Source organism: Plectropomus leopardus, chromosome 10, assembly GCF_008729295.1.
Source record: "Plectropomus leopardus isolate mb chromosome 10, YSFRI_Pleo_2.0, whole genome shotgun sequence".
Classification (NCBI taxonomy): Eukaryota; Metazoa; Chordata; class Actinopteri; order Perciformes; family Serranidae; genus Plectropomus; species Plectropomus leopardus.
The window spans coordinates 31,200,621-31,226,711 of NC_056472.1; the positions used below are offsets into that span (position 1 = coordinate 31,200,621).

The 26,091-nt window shown below is 39.4% G+C and overlaps 3 protein-coding genes across 4 annotated transcripts in view; 1 reads left to right on the forward strand and 2 right to left on the reverse strand.

Annotated features, from left to right (window-relative positions):
- Positions 1-11,614, reverse strand: part of slc49a4 (solute carrier family 49 member 4) — a 69,457-nt gene extending 57,843 nt beyond the window's left edge. The window contains exons 1-2 of the mRNA XM_042494088.1: positions 11,199-11,614; positions 5,627-5,720 (exon numbers count right to left, since the gene is read on the reverse strand). Of these exons, the coding sequence (XP_042350022.1) occupies positions 5,627-5,720; positions 11,199-11,493 (389 nt within the window). The 5' untranslated portion in view covers positions 11,494-11,614. The remainder of the gene's footprint in view (positions 1-5,626; positions 5,721-11,198) is intronic.
- Positions 11,615-11,719: 105 nt separating this feature from the next.
- Positions 11,720-25,377, forward strand: hspbap1 (hspb associated protein 1). Of its 2 annotated transcripts, XM_042494086.1 has the most exons (8): positions 11,720-11,857; positions 12,931-13,141; positions 14,693-14,877; positions 16,022-16,158; positions 17,751-17,922; positions 22,076-22,159; positions 22,495-22,584; positions 23,838-25,377. In XM_042494086.1, exons 2-8 carry the CDS (start codon positions 12,946-12,948, stop codon positions 24,384-24,386), a joined length of 1,413 nt encoding a protein of 470 aa, XP_042350020.1. In that variant the 5' UTR covers positions 11,720-11,857; positions 12,931-12,945; the 3' UTR covers positions 24,387-25,377. The 2 variants fall into 2 exon arrangements, with proteins under 2 accessions (XP_042350020.1, XP_042350021.1); XM_042494087.1 differs by lacking the exon at positions 11,720-11,857 and having other exon boundaries at positions 12,763-13,141.
- Positions 13,052-26,091, reverse strand: part of slc15a2 (solute carrier family 15 member 2) — a 37,320-nt gene continuing 24,280 nt past the window's right edge. The window contains exon 24 of the transcript XR_006106173.1: positions 13,052-13,116. The gene's annotated coding sequence lies outside the window, so the exon portion shown is untranslated. The remainder of the gene's footprint in view (positions 13,117-26,091) is intronic.

Consider the following 26,091-nt stretch of genomic DNA (forward strand, 5'->3'; position numbering starts at 1 on the left):
TATTTTGCGCTGTTATCTTTATTCTACCACTTACAGTTTGAGCCTTTTATTCATTTACTTTTTTATTTACTTATTTATTTATTTTCCTTCATCTTTCTATTGTATGAAGCACTTTGTCTTACAGTTTGTGTGTATGAAAAGTGCTTTAAAAAAACAATACTCAAAATGTCTACTTCTGACTATCCAACAAGTCGAGGAAGTGGTGTCACTTAGCAGCCCTGTTTCTATTTGGTTCTATTTCACCTTTACAGTGAAAGCATCTTGCAATTGATAGCAGCCCTGTGGCTCAGGAAGAAGAGTGGTTGTCTACCATTAAGAAGGTCCGCGAAGCTAAAATTACTCATGACGACCTTGACTAGCAGTCTCAGTCACCAGTGTATGAATGTGTGTGTGAGTGGGGTGAATAATGCCTGTAGCATAAAGCACTTTGAGTGGTCACTAAGATGAGAAAAGCCCTGTATAAATGCAGCCCACTTGCCAAATAGCCATGTACAAAGTATGCCCACATGCTTAGCGTGCTGTGCTTTGGATAAAAGTGTTCAAAACATGTGAAGTGAAGCTGCATTAGAAATGTTTTTAAATCAGGGTCAACAGTTAGATTGAACCTAGGGGCACCCAGTAGCTCAGTTGGTAGAGTGGGTACCACATGTGCAGAGGCTATGCGGCGGTTGGTTCAAGTCCAGCCTTGGCCCTTTATTCAACAAACACGCCGAGAATATACTCAGAGAGCTCCTCACTTAGCCTAAAAATTTCTAGCAAGGAGTCCTAGCTTAGAAGCAATTTAGGAAAATTCTCAGGGCAATTCTGAGTGAGTAAGGGACAGAAACTTTTACCTCAGTGATAGGGCTGGGACGATGCGTCGACGTCATCAGTGACGTCAACGCAAAAAATACGTCGACGCAAGAACTGCACGTCGATGCGTCGTCAGTTAGAGTTGACATTGTTTCTATGTGTGACACATTCTTTTTACAGATGTGATTGGTTGTCACAGACACCCTTTCATGAGGCTGCAAGGTGGTGACAGCCAGTAGAAGATAAATAAACTGTGTATCAAAATAAGACTGTGTAAGTGCTTTTAGTGTGATCACTATGCTGTACTGTAACACTTTTCTAGTTTCAAATATCTTCAATCTTCCACTTTTCCATCTTTTTTTACTGTTACTGCATTAGTTGAAAGATGTGAGTGAATCTTCTGATGAGATCGACCACAAACATTAGCCCTGCACCATCTAATCTGTAGCCTTTCATTAACTCATGGTCACCCAGCACTTGGAGAATATTTCTCCTACCTCTGTTTGCTGGGCAGTGGGAGGGAGCAGACTGGTTTTAGGATGACTATGCCCTGATAATTTTATTGCTGCAATTTTGCACAAATTTGTGATTTATCATGATGAGGTGGGGTTGGATATGGGGATGATAATGTCTGTAAAATTTTATGACCTGGTGTTCTGTACTCTATTTACATCAAACTCTGTTATTCATTTCTTTGCTCCACCTATCTGCCAAAGGACTACTCCTTGTTATATATAAGGTTAATGTTTTACTGTGCGCTGTCCCTGTCTAAATAAAATTACATGACATCACATTACAACATACATTCAAACTCAACACAATTGTTATTACAGGTCAGTTTAAAACTATGATTACTAATTACTCTGTTTTTGAATGTAATGTTTTGTGAATAACTTTTATCTTTACCAGGATCTAATCTTAACTTTAAAAGGGAAATTCTTAGAAAACTTAAAAATTCCTAAAATTTTCTTTAAAAATTCTAGGATTTTCTTTGAATTTTATCACTGGGAAAAACTCTTTGTACTAAGATGCTTTGTGAATATGGCCCCTGAAGTCTATGGGCTTAAAACAAGTGACATTACCTGATGCGAAGCTGTAAATGATCTAGGAGCTGTCATTAGAGAGGAAACTATCAATTTTACAAATCAAGATCAGTAAACAAGCTGTTGTATAATGCCGTCTGCAGCTCAAGGGGATCTTGGTTAAGTCTAAGGGTAAAACTAACTCTTGGCTTGGAGTTAGACTACACATTTTTAACATAAAGCTTTAGTGTTAAAAACTTGCACTTACCAAGCAGGGGAGATCTAAAGAAATACTATTGAGTATGGTCATGGGAAGTGTATATCCAGTATTTAAAACTTGACTACAGACTAAAAGTCAGGATATCTTGGCCTCAAATGCTACAATTTATGATAAACTTTTTGGAAGCTCAATAAAAAGTCACAGGAGTACTCTTGTCATGAAAAATAAATCAATAAAACAGTTTATCTGCTACGGCTGGATTTTGATTTACAGATCAAAATGAAACTTTAGCTGGATCCCTCTGTAATTTCTAAAAGACCATCAAATGAAAAAAAAAGTTTACTGTGGTTTACTGTGCCGGCTGAGTACAATAAAATAACACATCCTGAAGATTTAGGCCACAGCCACTCTACTAAAATAATAAATCCCAGAGGATGAGTGTTAGTAAAGCTGTGGTAGAGCCAATACTCTAAATTTCTCTGTGAAATAAGTTTCCACAGAGAAAGCTGCTTCTGCCCCTTGTTGATGCATGTTATGTAACACAGTGATCAATACAAGGTTAACAGTCTGAGATAGACTTCTGCACATGTACCAACATGTTCAGTCTAGTAAAGCATATAGAAGTGGATCATGTGAAAGGGCATCACTCATGATTCAAGGCTGTGGAAAAGATTAAAGTTGGTGTAGGCAGTTTCATTTTTGGCATCATTGGGCAACATCCCATAATAAACTGTGAACACATGATAATTCAAGTGGACTGAAGGAAAACTAGACTTCTGCGCCTCCTCTTGGCTCTGTTGTCAGGTTTTAGAATATATAACCCGTGATGGGAGACTTTGACCAATCACGGGTCATTTCAGAGAGAGGGCATTCCCACTGGCTGCTGTACAAATGCAGAAGCGCGTGCACGTTCAAAGAAAGCCTGATTCAATGGCTGAGAATCCTGCAGAGAAAGTTCCAGCATTGTCAACAACTGCCTAAACTGCAAAGAGCCCAAAAAAGGAAGATGGACTTATCAAAAAGAGTCTTTAACAGTGGCTTCCATCTGGTGTTTGTTAAGAACCTCATTTATAATGTCAGCCTCTTGTTTGTGTGTTTTTTTTTCAGTTTTGCAAATATGTTATTCTTGGTATCACTCAGCCCATTAACATGCTGTGTCTTTGCAGTGCATTGATATCGCTGGTCTTGAAGCAATCATTTGCACTTTTTAGGTTGCAGTGCCAATTTAGCACTTTATTCTTGCAGTGTCTTTCATTTTACTATGTTGTGAACCTATGTGTTTACATTTTGTAAAATAAAATTGAATATGTGGTAATTTATCACGTGTCGTCTGGTGGAAGGGGCTTAGGACAGAGAGGAGAGAGCTGCAGGAGGAGAGTTTATTTTCAAATTCTGCCTTTCTATTGCCTTTTTTTCGGATTTCTGCCTCCCCCAGCTTTAATAGGGGTTATGACGACAATACAAATACTGAAAGCTGCGACCACACAGAGAGCTAACAAATCCAGAATGCAAAACTTGACATTTCACAGCAAATTGTAAACACTCTCTTTCATCTTAGGCACTGTGACAAGGGAATCATGACTCCATCACATCGTCTTCCTAGTATACTTTAATAGCGCCTTTTTATTTTCCTTACATTTGGCCTGTATCACTGACTGTTCACTGCACTGATGGCTTTCCTACCACAGCCTCAAGAGACACACAGAGAGAGAGAAATTGAAAAACCAAATTGATTTATCTGCTCACTGAAAGCCAAAGTTATTTTAAAAATTCGGAAATCCATGGAGAGAAAGTGAATGCGGCTCATTCTGTGGAAATACAATTCCCTCTATGCATTGATATTTTATGATACATCGCCTCATTATGGAGGCCAATAGTAATCATTAGACGAATTACCACTCAGGAATATTTAATGAAATTACATTGTTAAAAAGGCACATTATGATTGAAACGGCCTTCTCTGAGCTCTTGCTCTCTCTGAAAGAGGAACACTGAGCTCATGAGTAGAGCTGAGAATGAAACACTAAGAATAATGGGATCCTCTTTATATTTGCCAGTGATGGTCCGTCAAAGTGCTGTCTGACACGGGCACAAACTGGCAGCAAGGACAAAAAAAAAAGAGGTAGAAGATCTATAATAGTGTTGAGCTGTCTTTCAGAGTCCTGTTCTCTGGCTGCCAAATACCTTTTGACTGACACATTTACAGGTCTCTACCATGAATGTTTAAAGAGAACTGGATACAGCGTCAGAATAGGGACCCCCTTCATGTCTATGAAAGTGGCTCAGTGGCGCATGAAGCCAAAAAAAGTTAATCTTTTGTAGTATAAATAACCAGAAATGACCACATTGTTGTGCCCCTGGTTTAGCCCCAGATTGAATGGGGATGAAACTATTTTATCGTGCAGATTTTCCAGACCTTCAAAATGCTATCAATCTGAATGGATTCAAATTCTGAACGTGGAATGATTTATTTTGCAGGGTTGTGACACTTAAAAAATGGTATCCACTGATTTACAGATGTCTCTTTGAGCTCAGAAGTTGTATTTTGCAGTTTGGCCACTATTCTAAATTGACTTTAATACCCCTTTTCAACAAAAAATTGTATGTAAAAATAGGCTATAGACTCCATTCCCATTGCCAGTAGTGCAGAGCTGTGTACACGGCTCTACAGCATGCCTTTCTGTGTGTGTGTTTTTCGGTGATTGTGGCAGCAGTGTGGTGTATAGTTCAAGTGAGGTACAACCGTAGGAGACATAGAAGAAATTCAAACAATGGCAGAAAGAATGAAACTGGTCATGAATAACAATATTAAGAGAAATTAGTAAAACAAAAAAGATCTAGGAATGTATTTAAAGGCCTCACAGATCTTTGCGATCTATAACACTCTTTCTGTTTAAAGGTACAATATTACCTCATCCACAGTCACCTTGATTTTGTTTTGTGAGACTTTGACTGTGCCATCTCTTGTATCTGTACCAGTGAAAAGGATGCACATATTGAGGACACTGATGTTTACAACGTTGAAACAGACTGATCTAATTTCATACGTAAAGAGAGTATAAATGAGCCCTAATAGTAAAAGATCCCATCCTATAACTTCTCAGGGCCCAGATTGACATATTCAATGCATCCAGGTTTAATAGCCCAAGGCCTCCAAAACATTCATCTTATAATCATATTTGACAAAGATGAAGCTAAAACCAATGAATGTTTGAGATTTTTGCTTATAAAATAACTGAAAAGGTTAATCAAATATCAAAAGAGTTGATTAATTTTTCTATTGATCAACTCAATCCATCTATCTTATCTTGACAGCTACATCACAAATCATGGGGGACTCATTAGACAGGGACAGAGTCTAACATTTGGCAAGCAGCTCTTTTTGTCCATAAAGTGACGTTCATAACTGGCCCTGGCAGTCGGTTAGAAAAGTTTGCCTAATATATCGAATTATGTAAATCATGAAAGGCTTATGACTGCACTGAGGATCACGAGGCACTTTCTGCCTCTTTTCCAAAACCTTTCAGAGAGTCATCAGCACACTTGCCCCCTTGAACCATCTGCTACCGTAATGCTCACGGATGAGTCTTACCATCGTCTGAGAGGCTGTTCTGTCAGTGGGATGCTCCTGAGAGCTGCTCCGAGCAGCATGAAGAGCGCCGAGAGGAGGAGGGACGCCCGCAAACCTGGAAGACACATGAGAGAGTGATGGAAGGGGAGAAAAAGAATAAAATGACAGATAAGAAGAGAGCCTGAGAGGCTGAGGTGTAACCAGCCCACAGTCACACTTTCTTCTAATCAGAAGTAATCATATTACCTCCAGAGCAGGGCTGCCAATGATTACTGAATTGAATTATTGGATCATATGTTGTTTGTTTTAATTTTAGTATATATATTGTAAAAAAAAAAAAAGGCTTTGTAAACAGGGCTGTGCAGTGTATCAGTATGAGACTAGATGTATGTCATCTTGAATTGTGGCTATGATAATAATTTCAGGTTTTAAAAAGGCTTGTGTTACAGTATAGTGATGTCATTTTCTGCACGTACCAGACTGTTCTAGCTGTTCTCTTATTTGTCTTTACCCACTGACACGGTTCTTACACATTTTTACCAAGAAATTTCAAAGACTTTTCCATGACTTTGAGGCAAATTTTCAAGACCATACATTCTCTGAAATGATCACTGATACTCCTTATATAATAGCCGTATATAAAAAGCTTTTACATGTCAAATATTTTTTTAAGCACTGTGAAGGGACTTTTATTTTGGCTTAGGGGAAAATCAAACAACTTAGATTGGCTTCATTTTGTCATGAACATCTTGGTGATTTTTTTCTTAATTTTTTTGGTGAATTTTAAAAAGGCCTGCTGATTTGAAAGGTATATTTTTCTGTGTATTTCTTGTTTTGCCCAATAAACAGTTAAAGCCCAAAGATGTTCAGTTTAGTATCAAAAGAAATAACTACGGAGCACCTTGTGATGTAGGGTTTCCCACACATTCATTTATTTGTGGTGGGCCATGACAACTAACTTACCTGCCATCACATAAAACATTTTCTAGTGTTACTATATGTACCATGCTTAACCGTTCACTGTGCTGGGTCCAAAAGTTTGCATTCACTCACTCTGTACTCTACTCTTTCCTCTCATCCATCCATCTGATTAGTTCTTATCAGATAAACTGATCAATCAACCACAACATGACTCAAACTGCTGCTGAGGGATAAATATAACTCGCATACACACACACTCATACATAAGATTAAAAAACGCAGAAAAATGGGATGTTTGCTGATCCCCCAACCAATTTTATTTTTTGTTGGAACTGGCAACTGAGTGTCTGTGGTATGTATAACAATAAACTGGCACAAAGACAACAGGAATCCCAACGTTCCTTATTTAATATGGCCTGTGTGACAGCAATTACAAGGACAAAGATCCATTCTCTACAAACTTGAAAGTCTCTCTTCTCAGTTTCACCCTCGTGACGCCAATTCAAGGAAACTCTCTCCACTTCTCTTTTCTTCTCTTTCCATGCGACTTGTTATTTGCAGCTCCTCTGACTAGCACCAGGCTGGGGCTGAGTTGTAGTTCATTGATCCCGGATGGGAAATGCAGGTCAAATGCCAACACGGCCTCATGGTGCCTGTTAGGAGTTTGTCAGGCTGTATGCTTTAGATATTGAAGAGGACATGCTGTCAGTCCTTTGTTTCTATGATTTGTTCTGCTGCATCAAATATTGGCAGATGTCACTAGTGGCAACAAGTACTGACAGAGATGTCTAACTAACAGATTATTAGTTTTCTGTCAGCTGTCAGCTTCTTTTTAAATCAGGACACACAAGTTTTCCAACCCAATCACCAGAAAATACGTTTGCATCGTACATTTCTGCAAACCATAAATTTATTTAGTTTTTATAAGGACAACACACATTAATCAACATTTCTGCAAATGTGCCAGTGCTGGCCAGCTGGCTAGTTTTCAAATGAGCCTAATGTTTACGTTTTTTCTGTGCGGCTCTACAACACTGTCGTTAATGTGTGGATTGGTTTAAAAGGATAAAAAAAACACTTTGTTAAAGTTTGGGAAAATGATCATGTTTCAGCTTTAAGTACCTGCTTTTAAAACAAAGGTTATCACATTGTATCTGTTGCTTTGGCAGCATTTAAAAAAATATTTTTAATAATCAAATCAAATGATCAGAAAACCCCTTTAGATTCTTATACAACATGTGCACAAGTACCTCAGTTATAATTTTTAGGTTGCTTTACTGCAGCATTTTAAAATAATTACATACTAAAGTTATACCCAATATGCATAGATTTTGGCCAGTAAAAATATGCATGTTTGGAATTAACAAAACTATCACTTGTTGCCAGTCTGCCGCTTGCTGCTGCCAGTAGAAAATTTGTTCGGCTGGTGGATTTGTCCCCTTGGCCGGTGAGTCAGAAACTTAATTTTGTACACTGACTCCATGTATAAAACAAACCAAACTTACAAAATCTATTTGTAAGGAGGAATTTCTCCGGCCTGAAAGCATGAAAGGCTATTTAAAAAGTATAAAGTAGTCCTCTAAGCCGTCTGACTGAACCCAATCAAGCTTTTGTGGCAGGAGATCTAAACTTTTGAGCAGCAGTGTACATTTCAGAGAAGCCCTTGAGGCCAGCTGCTGCAAACAGGACTTACAGGCTTTACAACCAAACACTTAAATGTGCAAATCAGCTTCCTCTGACACGTTCTGCTATATCAGCAAATGTATGTCACACCCTGAGCACACTGTGTAGGCGTACCACTCCATGACTGCACCACAGATGATGTGATCTTAGCCTCTTTTGGATGGCAACTACCATGCTGTTGCTCATTGGCGGCCTCCACCTTTGGGAAGTATTTTCCCCATTGGCAAGGTTGAGCAGAGTGTGCAGACAACAGTGTGAGCCTGTTGCAGCCCTAGCATGTTGTATAGGCTTTTTTTTTTAACAAGGTCACACCATTTCTTAACACAATTTGTGAGTGTTGAATTAGCTGCCCTGACTCGAGATGTGACTTAGACGCAGAATTAGCTGCAAGCTGGGAATAAAGTTGAGTAAACACTTCACAGTAATGAAGGGAATCTGGATTATTTTACCTGATACGAACCAGTCAAACGCTTTTCCCACTCACCAAAAGCAACAGATACAATGTGACAACCTTTGTTTTAAATTCAAACAAAATTCCCAAAATCTTAACCTTTGGAATCCTAAGAAAATTAGCGTGACTACTTTAAAAAACATGGAAAAAAGGCAGTAAGATTCTACAGGGAGAAATGAACCAAAATTTTGCACACACAAAAAAATAGTAAAAAGTTCAAGAAAATTACCTGAAAATTAGGGGAAAAACTGAGAAAAGGTAAAAAAAAATATGTAATTTATAATATAAAAAAATAATATCCCAAATATATTAATTTCTTGCAATTTGCTCATTGTCTTTTCCCTTAGTTTTACAAAAGAAATCAAGCCAATGTGCTCAAGGTTCAACTGTTTAAATAGTTGTGATGTTCATTCAGGTTTGAAAGGGTGAATCAGAATCACATGACGAGTTGTGTAACATCATGGCATGATAAAGCTTGTGGTCTTTAATTCATCAGCTGCCTGGCGACGGTGATGTTGTTTCTGTATTGTGTCTGTTTCTGTCATCTGACAGTCCAGTCTGGGTAATAGCTACACGTCAGTCAGGTGATGCAGAGGAACCGGTTAGGTGAAATGACTCAGTGGTTCAAGACAACTGAAAGACCATTTTACACAAAGTGATGCTCAAATAAAAAGTGATAGTGGCATTCGTTTTAAACTGCCAATGTTTTCAAGGATCATGTCAATTTAGCCTAGGCATTGCACATTTTTGCAATTAAAAAGAAATGCATACATTATTAGTTTGACAGAACATTAATTGAACTGACTGATTAAAATTAACTTAAATTGATGAGCAGAGTTAAATATTTTTTGATAGTTTGTTTGTTTTGTACTTTTAAAAAAGCTTGTTTTTTTCTTCATCTGCACACTTCATTCTAATAATATCCTTGTTTTACATGTCAGTGAGGCCCCTGCCAAGCGGTTTCCAGTGTTTTTTAGGCACGAGAAGTGGTTGTTTTTTACAGAAACTGTTTCTCCAGCCCAGGTTGTACTCCTCAAAATGCGTATTTTATGCCAAGATATGACCCTTTTCTAACCATAACAAAGTGTTTTTTTGTGCCTAAACCTAACCACGTTAACCACAGCGCTGCTGACACATCAAGTGTCAACCTACGCTCATAATAGGGTACAAATGGAACATATCCTAGTTTGCAGAAATGTGCAATGCCTACATTTTTTCTGGCGATTAGGATTAGGTTGGTAAAACTAAAACCTATTATCAGCAATTATTTGACTGTGCTCATCAATTTCTGTTATTTTAATCAATTAATTCAATTAATTCTCTACCAATCTAGTAATTCATAAAACAACAAACAATTTCAGCTGTTCTTGTTTACAGGCCTAATCTTTATGATCTTCATATGTTTTGTATGTAAAAATCTTAATAAAAGTAACTAGTAACTATTTTAGTTCAGTAAAATAAAACATTTTTCTGGCAGTAAGTGGCATGAAAAGTACAAAATTGTACTTATGTACAGTACTTGAGTAAATGTTAGCCTACATTCCACCACTGATAACACTATTAAATATGTGAGCCTATCTACTATTGTTGGGGGATTCACTACTTTTGATAACAACTGCCAAGATACATTTGGCTCTGTGAATAAGAACCATGAGGCAAAGAGGGGCAAGACTGTTGAATATTTTTTGAGCACTGAAGAGGGACTTGTGTTTTTTTATTTTGGCTTAGAAGAGGAGCATATAACTGTAAATGGCTGTATTTTGTATTTACATTAGAAAGAAAAAGAATAACCAAGTCTGTTTTCAGCTCTAGGATTTTACATTATGCAACTTTTAGTTGATTGCTGAGTGGAAAATAATACGATACAACACTGGACATTCACTTTAATCTCATAAGACTACCTATCAAGTGTAGGATGTCAAGTGACAAAACTAAACTTTTGAGTGTCTTGGCAATTGATCATGTGTTTTGGGACAGATAACATCTCCATAGATAATGTTAATGTGTAGCGCTCCCCTCAGTTTGAGGGGGCTCCCAGTACATGAGGAATAGGTGAGTTAAACAAACACACAAAACAAAAAACACAAACATGTATGCTTACTTTAAAAAATAAAATAAAATAAAATGGTTTTGGTCAACATACTCAGGAGGGGCAGGGGAAGGATTGCTTTTTCCCCCGAAGAGTAGAGGGGTAGAAGAGGAGATATTAAAATATAAAAAATAAGAAAGCACAAAATGAAGGGTTTGGTTTAGGTTTATACGGGTGGAAACGGTGTTAGACACATTAACAAGGACGAAACTATCTGATCAGAGAGCCAAATTCGTTGATACACCGGACATCCTCTCCAGTCTGATAAGCTATCAAGCTAAGATGTCAAGTGACAACACTAAACTTTTGATCGCCCTAACATGCAAATATATCGACATATCATGTGTTTTGGGACAGACAACATGTCCACGGAGGAGAAGGGGTGAGGAGGACAAGACAAACATTATATTGTAACAGAGGACACAGTGTACCAAATATAAACAGCTCACCTTTCTTATCCATTAACCACATAAACAGCAGCCAGGGGACGAAGCCCACCGGGCCCCACAGCACCAGAACCGCGATGTCAGACTTGGTGAAGCCGAAAGCGTGGGCGGCCGAGTTCTGGATGGGACCCCAGAAGTTCCACACCATCCCCTGCATGAGCCCCAGCAGGGAGAACAGGGTCAGAACCAGCCATCTTCTCCCGTACACCCTGCTGTTTACTGGCGGGCTGTTGGTCTCCGCGTGAGAAGGGACGAGAAGCGGCTCCCTTTCGGCCTCGGTGCTCGAACCGGCACCCATAGCAACTGCCCGTTTGTCACTTCAGTAAAAATTCCGATTTTAACGGTTATTTGGTAACGAAAAACGGACGTCCCCGCGAGCTTCTGTCGACCACACAAACAAAAACAGCCGACAGCTTCGATTTGTCAGTTAACTTTACTGCGCATGCCCGAACCGAAATGCTTCGGTGTGATTGAAACTGTAACCGCTGCGCCGCCATTTTGGCTCCCTCGTGTCATTAGCTGGAGTGGAGCTCTTGCAGCGGCCACAGAGCCGAAATGGAGTAGATTCACAGTGAGGTGTTGCAGATGAAAAAAGAAGCCGTTCACTGTCATGTGAGGTTTGTTTACTTCCGCCTGAACCTCAACTGCACGTGTAGTGAAAGGTGAGTTGTTTTGTCAAAAGACGCCTCATTTTCCGCGAAGCTAGCTAACAGTAGCTTTCCCGGGATATTATCGGTTTAGCTAACGTTCATAAACTAGCTAACGGGATCGTCAAACTGTTAGCTGAAACAAATACAGTAATCGATCTTGTAGTCTGACAATAAATGGACGATCGATAAGGAAAAGAAGTTGATTTTGTTGTATCTGAGTTGTCTGATAAGCAAAATTCTTCGCTCATTAAATACAAGTTGCTCATTCTGTTACGTAAAGCTAGTTAACGTTAGCCACGTTATGCTGATAGAGCGAAGAACTAGTTCAATCAGGCGGTTAATAACTAAGAACTGACTACTTAAAGTCTGACAAGTAATGAAAGGGTTAAAGGTAAAGTATATAATGAAAACAATAAAAACCATCATGTCTGAGAATAAACAGCATACACTTAAAATGATCTAATGACACATACCTGTCTAATTCATATGTCTCTTGTAAATATGTAAGTACAAATTAGAGGTAAACATAACTAGCATATGTGTAAATACATGCATTATACAAGTGCATTTCAACACAGAGTGACAAGTTACGAGACAAAGTAGTTAATAGTGGGTCAGTTATTATGTAAACGACTTACACCAGAAGAATAAACACATTAATGACACTTTGTCTGCAGTACATTAGCAAAATAGAAATGTAATATCGTGAATGATGTGTCAGTAAAGTGTAACCTATTAGTGTAGTATGATTTAGCACATTATCGTATATATAGCTACAGTACAAGGTGAAATGCATTTGTAGTAATAATGATACTACTAAGTTGCAGTACTAATATTAGATAATTGTTTATTTTTTAAATGTTCATGAAGTAACAGAGCACTTATAGAGGAGCAATTACAGTACAGACAAAAAAACAGACATTTTTTTCAGCGGGTGGAAAAATACACAGTCTTGTTCACCTTTATCCTACAAAAGATAAGACATGGTCCATGATGGGCTGCTAAGTTAACAGCACAACAAAGCAAACAGCAGTTGTTTATCAGGTTGTCTGTATTTACATCCTCTGTGTTCGTCCCATTATCAGTGTGAACTACAGAACATGGCTGCTCAGGACTCTTTTAACCCCTTCAGCCCAGAGGAGACCCAGAGGATTCTGCATCACCTGCAGCAGCCCGCCGTCTTCATGAACATGACCGGTGGCTGGCCTGTTCTCCACTGGACGGTAGAGCACCTGTCAGGTTGCCTCGGTGACAAACTCATCCGATTCAGACTTGGGAGGAAAGAGGAGACTAACAGTAAGACCAGAGGATTAATTCAGCCAGATCCGAGCTAAAATAATTCATCTGTAATTAACCCTTAAAACCAGTGACATCAATTTCTTGTGCTGCATTCAGATGCTTTTCACAAACATTTAAACCTTTAAAAACCGAGCAGATTGGTTTAATGACTTTCGACAAACATGAACTAAAGGCAACAAGTGAGAAATTGGTGAAATGTGAAAAGAAAATGACCTGAAAGTAAGTTTTTAAAAAGAGAGAGAAAGACTGAAAATGAATAGAAAATTAGGGGAAAAAATGATGTTACAGAAAATATATGTATATATGTTTTTCATTTTAGAATTTTTTCGGGTCGTTAAATTTTTTTATTGCTAATTTTTCGGTCATTTATTGTAACTTTTGACTATTTTATTTTTATTTTACAAATTTTTCGATCCTTTCTTGATAAGTGCTCAATGCCTTCTTCCCATGTTTTTGAAATATAAGAATAGAAAATATACATATACACATAATAAGAAAACTGAAACTAGAGTAATATTTAAATTAGAAAAAAAAAATCAAGACTTTGTTGAGTCCAGACTCCATCCCAGGATTTGCATTCTTTAAAATCTTAAACCTTTGCTTTTTTTCTAGTCCTAAAACAGCTGAAAATGCACTTTAAAAAGTAACTTTTGATACATTAGAACTTGAAATGTTTCTCCAAACAAACATGATTGAAGAGTCAGTGATTTTCCTTATACAAACGTTCCTCTCTACTCTGAGACATTAATCCAAAATGGTCTTGCCAAAAAAAGCACTTTCCTGTTGGCAACAGGAGCAGTTTTATTTTCCCATTCTAAACTTCCCGCATAATTGATCATTTATCAATTTCAGAATGGTAAGTTTATACGCTCTTCTGTTTTTGATCACATTAATGCACAGAGCCTCATGTTGCAGTTATCTGCTTTCACGCAGTTTTCAGGCAGCACGTAACTGCCTGCAGTGTTGCGGAGTTCATCCTCTGACACGTGATAATTGACAGATTAGTCTGTAGTTAGCGGGACCTAATGAAGTATTGGAGGCTGTTTAATGATCTGATTTAAACTGTCACATAAGCAAAAGGAAAAAAGACAGGGTTGTTGTCTTTGAGCATCTGGTGTATTTTGACGTCCGTGTAGCTCCAGAGCCGCTCCAGTAATGACTCCTCCCGTGATGAATAACAGCGGGCGCGTCCTCTGATAAAGGCGAGCTAATTAGATTTCTAAATCATCTTTTTCAGCTGTACCAGCTGACAGGAGGGCATCGCTCACGACGGGTTATAAATTCCATCACTCAACCGTGGACGCACTTTGTTTACTAAAACACACGCAAGAGTAAATCGCTACAACTGTGATTTATTTTTCTCATAAAAGTGGGTAAAATAAAAAGCCATGCCTGTTTGATGATGCATAGTGCCGGGATTCTGCTTTATGAATTGCATTTTTTTTAGCAAAGAACATTTGAATTGTTTAACAGAAACGTTATCACAATTTTCCAGTGATTACTCTTCTTTCTTGTACTTTTTCTCTCTATATTCTTACACTCTCACAGCACCTCTGTTTGAAACCCAGTGTTCCTACGTGGAGGCCAAACTGGAGCAGTTTCTCAGCTGGACAAAGGACCAGGCCGGGGCAGATTTAGGGCCTTTTTGTGAATACCCCAAATCAGAATACTGGGCCTATGCTGACTACAAATACATTGCTATGTTGTTTCAAGAACAGCCGTCCATGTTTGAGGTAATTGGCTCTCTGTGTACATACAGCACGTGTTTAGATGTCGGGTCAGATTTTTCTGGTTACTGGTCAACCATACCCCAAAATAAAAAATATATACTATTACTATTTATTTAGTCTAGACTGTTTCAGTGTGGGTCATTTAAGGCCATCACAGCGGTGGAGCTAGTCATGTATGACATCACCTACAGTCGAAGCAGACAAAGTCAAGAAAATTTAAAAACACCAACTTTTCTTAAAGATGATAATAAACACATTTAGGAACTGGTTTCTTAAAGTTAAATTTCAAAAAATATTGTTCATGCTTTTACCTCTTTATCTAGCTGAAAGAGCTTCGGCTTATCAATAAATTAAACATTAAATGAAAAATAATGCAAATTGAAAGCACCAAAATATTCCTTTACATAAAATATTCCTTTTTGCCCAAGATGCTCATTTTTATTCTCACATTGTTTTCCCTTGTTTGACATTTTCAATTAAAATGTTAAGCTTTTGCCTATAACGACTTTATATTAGCTGCTATTCTTGTCCTCCGGTAGGTAAAGACATAAAAGTGCCATCCTTTCTCAAACCACCGCCACGCGTTCATTTCATTTTTATCTCCGTGATAAATTTTTATTGGGCATCCACCTGCAATTATTACCAGCTGACATTCATGCCTTTGAGACGGGCAGACGTGGGCTTTTTGCAGGATAAATGGCACCGAGGAAAAAGGCTGCCTGAAGGCTAGATTGACCAGTCTGTCATTTACAGCTGCCTGCATGTATGGTAATGACTTCATTATTCGGGATGCTGTCGTGATTGCTACACCTTTGTGCTCTGACGGGACGTGATTGACAGGCCCGTTTTCCTTGAAAGATGACAAATACTGTAGCTGGGTTTCTCTACACAGAGACCTCCATTGGTCACCTATAATAGGCCCTGTCAAAGCAGCTGATGAGGTGGGGGTACATCGGTGAGTTTATAGCAGAGTTGTGACAGTTGTGAAAATGTGAGTCTTGTCTCCGTGTCACGTCATTATCGTGGACAAAAAGAGCGTAATTTAAAAAGTCAGACTGTTATTTATGTTTTCACATTGCTTTGAATTTGTGTTTGTGTGTGTGTGTGTGTGTGTGTGTGTGTGTGTGTGTGTGTGTGTGTCTCACAGGATGTAAAGTGGTCCGAGTTTGGTTTTGAGGGACGTAATGGGAGGGAGAGCACCTTATGGATCGGCACAGAGGGGGCCAACACGCCATGCCACCTGGACTCTTATGGCTGTAACTTGGTGCTGCAGGTACAAGGACGGTAAGGACAATCCTCGCGTGTGTTATATAGTAGTAAAATGAATCCAAAAAACATCATATATTGTAGTGAAACACTACAATATACTGGTTTTTAACCAGCACTGATGGAAAAGTGCAAATTTTTAGACACTTAACCGACAAGATGCAATGACGTGCCACCACTAAATACCATACATCTGCCTAAGCAGCGCCGAAACATCGATTCAAATTAGACTGAACCAAGTTTGAAAGAGGGACTGAAAAAGTGAGTCATGTATAAAGAAAAGTAACCACTGTTTTTACAGGCCTCCATGCTGCTTTCTACGATTTACATATTTGCTGGCCTGAAAGTTACGTTAAACATAATACGCCTAAAAAAATCTAAAAAAAAACCCAAACAAGACAACCACACACACACACACAGAAAGCCATACTCATCTGCTGCAGAGCCGTGTACACGTCTGCTCTACTGTCAATGGGAAAGCAGTCTATTACACTTATTTAAAAAACCTGTTTGCACGCACTAATTTTGGTGGAAAAGGGGTATTAGCATTATTGAGCCAAAGGTCCAAATGAAATAAAGAAACATTACAAAAAGCTATTCTATATATTTTCCACTATCTAATCGTCACAACAGTCAAAAACGTCACTGTTTTGACGTACGCAGAAGTGCTCGGTCGTAGCTACAGAGTGTGCATGCTGTAGCAAGAGTCATTTTGGTCAGAAAGTGTTATAATAAAACGCATGAACACATTCATCGATTTGGGCAACAGTTAAAAGTTAAAGAGATAATGTATAACCACGGCGAGGTGATGCCCCGTCATCCCTGTGATCGTGGGTTTGTGCCCTTAAAAGAGAGGAGTTGTTACTGAGCATCAAGACGGTTCAGAACCGCAGCTGTATGTAACCAGCTCACACAGAGCGTGACCTGTCCGCTGCCACAGAAAGAAAGTTAATTTGTGGCAGAGCTCACCCGTGCGGGAGGGAAATGGAGACTGAGAGCGAGGCGCTGTATGGGACACAGCGAGTAGAGAAACTAAAGGGAAAAGGTCTTTTTGTATCTTATCTCACTCCACTGTTCTCCCAGAGAGCAACAGTTTATCTCACTCCTTGTGATTGGGTCGCAGGCTCTTTTATTTGGTATTGATCTCAAAAGGAATGAAACTCGGCCCAAGCTGTTCTTCGAAACGGCTGATCCATGAAAATACAAAAACACTGCTGGTCGATGTGATGACATTTGTGAACAGAAAACAATAATGGCAGAGTGATTTTACAGCAGCAAGACACAAGTTATTCAGGGAGTGGTTTTTTTTGGTAATATAATTAATTTTTCTTTGAAGGAGGAAAAACTGGATTGTTTTTCATGATGGATTTGCAATTGTTAATAATTTCCCAGAATTTAGATGAAAAATGTTTTGGATTTTACTTTCTCTTTTCATTATTGGCATATTTTGGGATGTCTTTTGGGTGAATGTAAGTCAAATTCAGCTCCATCGCAATTAAAAAAATGTTTAATAATTTCTAGTATTTCCTATTAAAAGTTTTAATTTCGAGCATCTTGTTCTGTTCTTTTGGTCTGAAGTCGTTTCTAACCGTGGCGTTTCCTGTGCGTAGGAAGCGCTGGCACCTTTTCTCTCCAGAGGACACTGTGAGGCTGTACCCCACCAGGATCCCCTATGAGGAGTCCAGCGTCTTCAGCCAGGTGGATGTTCTCCACCCAGACCTGAGGAGGTTCCCTAAATTTAAGGGGGCGAGGATGCACACCGTCACTCTGCAGCCGGGACAGGTCAGGATTATTACAGTATTTAACAATGCACATATATGATGTGACGCAGAAATCACACTATTGGATAAATGTTACCAGTTATGCCCTCAAAAAGTTTTTGGTTTACATACGTATATTGAGTATAACAAAACGGAGTATAACTGGTGCTGACCTAAAAATGACAAAATTAGCAAATGAAATCGAGCAGCAAAAGTAAACAGAAGCGTTTAAGCTCGGGAAAGCCAACAACTAAAACACATCCATTTCCTTCAGCTGCTCTACATACATTTAATGCCAGAAAGAACAATTAAATTAAGAGTAAACTATCAGAGGTCTCAACGTCTCAGAAAAAATGCACACATGCTGATTTTATTAGAAAAAAAAACAAACCTGCCCCTGGCCAGAAATATTAACACTGTTTATCTAAAGGCGTTACATTTCATTTTAACCAAATATGTTTATTCCTTATCTTGTTGCAGGTTTTACCTGTTTGGTTTTTTATTATCATTATTATTATTTCTTTAGTATTAGGGAGTAACCCTAAACTCCACATTTATACATGATTTAGAACCATTAACAATAATAAACATATTTATGAAAAAGTTCTCTGTGAAGATGGAACTGATTTATCACAATAATGTGTTGAGAGGTAACGATATTTTATAATAAATAACATCTTCAGATTGCTATTTTTCTAAATCAAGTTAGTTAACACAGAGCCTTGCAACAGAGTTCACACAGACTTTACAAAATTAAATTCAAGGACTTTTTCAAGCACTTTTTTTCCATTTTCAAGGACCTCATTTAAACCAAATAATTCATTTTTAATCTCATTTTTTAAAAACAGAAATAAATTATGTGATCTATGGAGCTCCTCTTAGTTAATGGTTACTGTACTCGCATATAATAAAATAAGGAAAATTATTTTTTAAATTAGAACCATCTGAAAGTGGCAAAACGAAACGCTGCCAGCTGGAGCTTCAGCACATTGTGTCACCACTGAAAAATGAGGAAAAAATAAATCACAGTGAAAAGTCGTCTCATTAAAGTCGAGTTAAGCTCAGCCACGCCAACACAGACCTGCTGGTGGAGCGAAGTGACAATGAACTAAGATTTCGGGTGAGATATTACACATTCACGGCCTCGACTCGTCCAGATGCTCCTCACAGCTTTTTATATGTTCATACAGCGAAAACCCCGGTTTATAAATTAAAGATTAAATTCTTATCTGTAAGAAAAGACAAAATATTAGCATGTATTGGTTAACTGAAAAATAAATAATCAACTATTTTTATAACTGATGAATGTTTGAGTCACTTTTGAAGCAACAGTTTCAAGCATTCACGTTCCAGCTTCCCAGTTGTGATGTTTTTTTCCTGTTTTTCTTTTTCTCCTGTTAAAGAAAACTATTAATTGAGAAAATAATCAGCAGTTGACACTATCACAAAAATGGAAGAAAAAAAATGAAAACAACCATGTGCACATCAGAAGGAAGAATAAATGTCATTTAGTGTCAGTCAAAATTTGTCAAAAAGTAGTTATATTGAATTGTGTATCATAGCAAATAGTGAGTTACCTGTACGGTATCGTCATTACGTCCCAGGCCCTTTTTTTGTCAAACATTAAACTAAAACACATTAAAACCGCTTATTTAGACACTGTGAAACCCCGGTGATTTACTGAAGTGTGATGTTCTGTAACGCCGTGGCTCTGCGTTTATATGATGAACTGCTCGTGACACAGAAAGCAATAACCATAAAATAAAACTTTATCGGTCTTTAAGCAGCAAACATGTAAAAGCAGACGCAACAGCGAGATTTATTTGTCGTGGTGTCCTCCATTAAAAGTGTGATGCAAGGCAACGGTCGTGACTCGTGTCCCAATTAAAATCTGGCCTTCTCGGTGACAGCTCGAGCTTTTAAACTGACGGAGGTGGAAGGTTAAGCTGCGTCATCACTCTCGTTGTCTCGTCAGCAGAAGAGAAACGCGGTCAGGTTCAGTAGTTGAAGCGACAGAGCAGTCAGGTTCCCGTCCTCTGCTTTAGATGCAGTTCAGAGAGAGTCACAGTTATGATTGAGTTGTTGTGTAATCAGAAGGTGGCTGTCACGTCGCCCTCATTTTTTTCCGATATGTCCTCGGCTACTTTTGAACTAGTTGTCCCAACTCTGAATTACCGCGAAACTCTTTGATGCGTGTGTCCCACTTTGCCTTATTTCAGATTCCAGCTGCATTGTTTTGTTCCTCAAGAGTCAAAATGGTGACAAAGCAATTAGCCATCTGTCTCCTTTCACTATCTGCCTGCGCCTGAGCTCCTGCGGTGCACTAAAAACACTCCTATCAGCAGCACCAAAGCCAGCTGCCACGTCACGCTGAAGGCCGGCGAGGCAGCGTGCAGGTCGGGGTCACGGCTGATGCGTCACAAAGTCATTTACACTGATTCCACCTAATGGAAAATGATAAAGCCCCAACTCTTTTATTTCCACTTATCAGCTTCTGTCTTTCACTGCACTTCCGTCAAGATATTTTGGGTTTAAATGAGACCCGTCCTGGCCAGAAGGGTCGAGGTAATTTGGAGCAGTGATGTTTATTCTCAACCATGTGGAGAAAAAAAATGTTTTACAGCTTTCAAGTAAAGTCAAACATAAAAAAAAACACTAATGAACACAAGCAAAATATATAAAACAAGAGATTCAAAATGACCACAAAGAAACATTAAACGACGTGCAAAATGGCTAACAAGACTCATAAAGAGCACAAAGACACAAAAAGCAACTCAAAACCATTTAAAAATGACCAAAAAGCTACCCGTAACAACAACCCAAAACTACCGTGACAACAAAGCAACTACAAAGACACACAAAATGAATACAAAGAGACACAAAATGACTACAGAGACACAAAACGGCTATAGAGAGATGCAAAGTGACTGCAAAAGATGCAAAGAAACTAAAAAGGCACATAAAATGAATACCAAGATAACCAAAACGACTACACTGAGATGCAAAACAATTACAAAGAGATCCAAAATGACTACAAAGTTACCCTGAACGACTACACTGCGGTTCAAAGAAACTACAAAGAGATTCAAAAAGTGGCAAAACACCCACAGACACAACAAGACCACAAAGATACCACAAACCGCTGTCTCGGTTCAAGGCTGTCTTTTGTTCTGGCGTAAGTGGAAAAGCTACAAGTGGACTTTTGTGTTTAGATTCTTTTCTCCTCGCTGTCGTAAATACTTGAGCTGTTGACACAATAGATTTTGTTTTGGTATCTACAGCAATCTCTCACAAGTCTGCTCCACCTCAGCAAATCAAATAAAGGACAGCTCGTTCCTCGCGTCTCGTCAGGCTGCAGCCATGAATGCATCAGCGCTGCTGAGGAGGCAGAGGATCAATAAGGCTCGCCTGTTTTAATAGAGTCGCTGTATACGAAGGAACGAACCGCTGACAGCCAGCGAGGGGGAAGGTCAATGCTGCCATCTGGTGGATGAACAGGATGGTTAACTGCAAAGAGATGCAAAATTACTACTACCATTTCCAAAATGACTACAGAGAGACACAAATAAACTATAAAGAGATTCAAAATGACCACAAACATATTCACAATGACTACAAAGAGACACAAAGCAACTACAGCGACACATAATGACTAAAAAGAGATGCAAAATAACAACAAAAACACCCAAAATGACTACAAAGAGATGCAGAGCAACTACATAGGCATTCAAAATGAATACAGAGACACAAAGTGAATATGATAAGGCACAAAATATATACAAAGAGACACGGAAAAATACAGACACAAAGTGACTCCACAGACAACCCAAACAGAAAGAGACACGCCTGCAGAGGCATGAAAAATGACCACAAAGGTACCCAAAATGAAAACAGACACACAAAATGAATATAAAGTGACACAAAATGACTTGAAAGAAATTAAGTTTAGCTTCATTCCCACTACACAAAAAACCCGTTAACGTCTGGCTTTTTAATGCATCGAGAATGCTTAAGCTCGGTATTCAGACAAAATGTATACAAGGAGACACAAAATGACCGCAAAGATACCCAAAACGGCGACACTGAGATGCAGAGCGACTACAAAGAAGGAAAGTGGGTGATGTCATGTGATCTTTGAAACCACTTGAGGACTTTTTTTAATCTCGTCTGCTCAGGTGCTTTATGTCCCCCGACACTGGTGGCACTATGTGGACTCTGTGGACCCGCTCACTGTCAGCGTCAACTCCTGGATCGAGCTGGTAAGCAGCCCCTCTGACAGAGTCCCCTCTGAGCTTTCAGTAATGAACCGGCGTGGCGGTAAAAAGATCCCCTGTCATAATGATGAGTGTGTGAGTGTGTGTGTGTGTGTGTGTGTGTGTGTGTGTGTGTGCGTGTGCGTGCGTGTGCGTGCGCAACGAGGAGTGTGTGCCGCATGAAAAGCCCCCACAGCGAGACAAATGTTTATCCAAAGAGCAGGTTCCTCTCCAGCTTCTCCCTGCAAGGTCACAGACAAACACAGCGCGCCCGCAGACCGCGCCTTTATCTCGGTGTAATTATCCGCAGCACTCACGCTTTGCTTTCTGCTCCCGCACAGGAAGCAGATGACGTGGCGAGAGTCGGTGAGGCTGTCGTCTGCGCCCTCAAAAGTGACGACGACCCTGACGACTGGCTCAACCCCACTGAGGTAACGTTAATTATGCAGCCGTGAAAGAGGAAAATCAAAAACATGAGCTGCAGTTTTCTGTGAAAGATTAACAGGCACTCGTTTCTGTTCTAACTCTGAAAAACACCAGAGCGGAGTCTGAAAGTGTTAATGTCCACTTCTAACAATACAAACAATGTGATCTAGAGGACTGTGAGGTGTTTTAAAGAGTATTAGATTTCAACTGTTAACCCTTAGGGCCCGCTTTAACATAAAGCACACTCGTACCGTTCTGCACACAAAATACGCTTTCCAAAAACCAGCTTTCAGTACATTATACATTAATAGAACTTTCTACTTTCATGGAGTTTATTTTTTTAACCAATATCAATATTAAATATTCATTCATTTTCAGAATTTCATCCCTTTAAATGCCTGGTTTTTGTCATGATGACATCATCACACCAAAAATTGAATTATTTTCAATAAACTACATGCAAAGATGATTTTTTTTAATCACAGCCTGAAATATGTCAGCGATTAACAGCTGGATTGATTGTGACAGTGCTCTTTGTGGACATGGCATGTGTTTTCTCCATATGCCAAATATGGTGAAAAATGACGTCATCATCAGGTGAATCAGCTAAACCATCAACTGAAATTCAGTGCAGAAACACCTGCCTCTTAACCCTTTAAAACCCGAGCAAATTTCATTCAAAAACATGGGGAGAAGGTGATGAGCAACTTAAAATGACTTAAAACTTAAAACAGTGACAAGAAAATTGCCTGAAAATAAGCAAAAACAAACAAAAAAAGCTATCAAGAAAATAAAGAGAATAAATAAAATCCAAATACGAATTTAAATAAATGTATAGTTGCATCAGTTATATAATAGAGAGATTTTTAAAAACTGATTTTCTAGTCATTTCTTATCATTTTTTGTTGATTTTTTAAAAAGTTTTTTACTAATTTCTCACAATTTTAAGGACATTTCTTGCTAAGTTGAAAGAAATTAAACCAATTTGCTCAGGTTTCAAAGGGTTATGTAGCTTGTGAGAGGCATCTGAACGCAGAACGAGTAAGCTGACGGAAATCCAGGTTTCGAAGGGTAAATAACTGAGAGGCTTTAAATGTGCACCTGTGAAGGAGGGACAACTGAATAAGAGGCGTTAACATTTCTATGAGAGGCCCGACGCCTCGCACGGTAAACATCAGCGCCATCGACGTGGTTTTTTCAGCGGGCAGCTGGAGTTTGGGGAACTCTCTGTCACAGCTTGTTTTTTTTGTTTCTGCAGGAAGGCGTAGCGTCTCATAACGAGAACATGCAGTGTGTGAACCTGGCAGTGAGAGCCTGTTCTGAGAGACACAGAAAACTGACCCAGGACCCCAGAGACCTCCATCCGGTCAAGCGGGACTCCAGAGGACAAATCAAGAAAAACAGCGATTCTGTCGGGGGTTCTGCGCCCTACAGTGTTCCCTTTGGACCACATCTCGTCCCTGTACGCTGTCAGCAAGAGCACTTCCTGGAGGACGAATCTTCCAGCTACTGTGACGTCAGATCTCAAGAGGACGCCGCTGTCGGCTCGGACGCAGCACCGAGAGCCAAACCTGCATCTGCTGTCAGGCTGTGCCAGGAAAAACACGATTTAACTCGGTGTGGATCATGTGACGCTGCAGATGGGACGTCGGAAAACTCCTCAGGCGATTGTGAGGAACCAGCACACACAACGATAACCACCAACGACCTGCTGGACTGCCTGGTGCATCCTGACGTCATCAGCCGTGTCACTGAGCTTTTACTGGAGAGGCACACAGGAAGCCACAGGACCTGCACGCCATCTTAGCTTTAAAGGCGCTCTCTGTAACTTTACACATGTATTACTCATTTTTTATTTCCAGTGGGTGAACAGGTTGTAACATAACTGTAAACATAAAAACTGAGACCTGACCCGCCTTTCTCAGCGGCCTCTAACAGCCGGTGGACTGACTTCTACGTAAAGCACTCGAGCTGAATTTTTTTCCAGAAAATCGTAAAAATGTGATGTCATACGGGTTCCCGTGCCTTGCTTCTCTCCTAATTTTGTATTTCAGTAGTCTACATTTGTTCAGAGGACTTTTCAAGACATCAAGATATATGTATGTATATAAGATATATATTGTGTATCGTGATATAGGCTAAAAATATCATGAAACATTAGAGAACTTTTTTTTTTTAATATGATCCCAATTGTTTTTCCAGCATTATATCAATGTTTTGGCGGTCAATCATGTTCAGTCGTGTTTGTTGCTGTTCTGACCGATATTTTATAAAATCAATAGATTTCTATTTATAGGTTGCAGATAAAACTTCAGTCAGTCAGTCATTTTCTGTAACCGCTTGTCCTCGTAAGGGTCGCAGGTGCAGATAAAACTTATTTTATATAATATTTATAAAACTAGGCCGTCTCTGCCGTTGAAAGATGGAAATACTTTTGAAATTGGTGCTACATGACCAGAGAAAACCTACAACTACCAGAATGCAACGCGCCTGATCAGACCATTAACCGCTCTCACTGGTGGGTGACGTGATGTGGGCTGGGCTGCGTGAAACTGTGGCGACCGGCGTTCTTGTGTTATAGTTAAACGGGAAGCTAAAAACATATTTCTGTAAAACATTTGAGGCAGGAAATATGAAACACAGTAACAGATCTTGGTTTAAATTTGATCAGTTCTGCTTAGTTTTACCTAAAACTCGCCCAGTTTTCACTGCGCAGGAAGCAGTGTGGCGCCCACTTCCTGTTCAAGTCTCACGAAACAGGGCATTATAAAAACATTTCTAAACACATTTTAGGTGAAAAACAGGCATAATCTTGATTTATATTCGATCAGCACCAGTTAGTTTTACTGTTTGATCAGATTTCGGTCAGAGTTTGAGAGACAGAGACGGGGGTGGGGGGTCTCTTGATCAGCTCTTTCATCTTTGAGTCCGCGGTGGAGGCGGCGCGGTGGAGGCGGCGCGGTGGAGGCGGCACGGTTGTCGGGCAAAACAAAAAAGCGCAAGTACAGCCTGTAGTTTAAGCAGCAGCTTCAAGAGCCAGAAAAATGCCCCCAAATGATTTAAACGACGTGATTTGGCGGAGCTTCGGTGTGGGGGGTCGGAGGGTTATCCGGGCACTGCTTAGATTGAAGAAAGTTCATCTTCACATAATATCCACATTATTTTCTTTAAATCTGGTTGAAACTCCATAAAGTATCCCTTTGAACGTCCTCAGATATTACTGTCGCTAAAAACAAGGATTGTCTTTAAAGTTTCAAACAGAAGCTTTAATAATCACCAGCTGTAAACAGCATTCAGAAGCCTAAAGCTTGTTCACTTGTCGGCGCTTCAGGAGCCGTTTAAGGTCGTCTCGGGTTTTCTGCTCCGGATGTCTCGGTGGAGTCTGCAGTGATAAAAGAAATCCATCCTCCGAGCGACCGGTAATGCTCTGTCCGCAGCGAGAAGCGAGAGAGGAAAGACTAACGCAGACTCTGATTTTTTTTCTCCTCTCATCTGTCAAGGTACCCCGGAGA

Bases quoted from the DNA above. Each gene is read 5' to 3' on its own strand.
- hspbap1 (XM_042494086.1), top strand. From the start codon at position 12,946: ATGGCTGCTCAGGACTCTTTTAACCCCTTCAGCCCAGAGGAGACCCAG. The intron at 22,160-22,494 runs GTAAGCAGCCCC...GCTCCCGCACAG, and splicing joins TCAACTCCTGGATCGAGCTG to GAAGCAGATGACGTGGCGAG. The intron at 22,585-23,837 runs GTAACGTTAATT...TTGTTTCTGCAG, and splicing joins ACTGGCTCAACCCCACTGAG to GAAGGCGTAGCGTCTCATAA.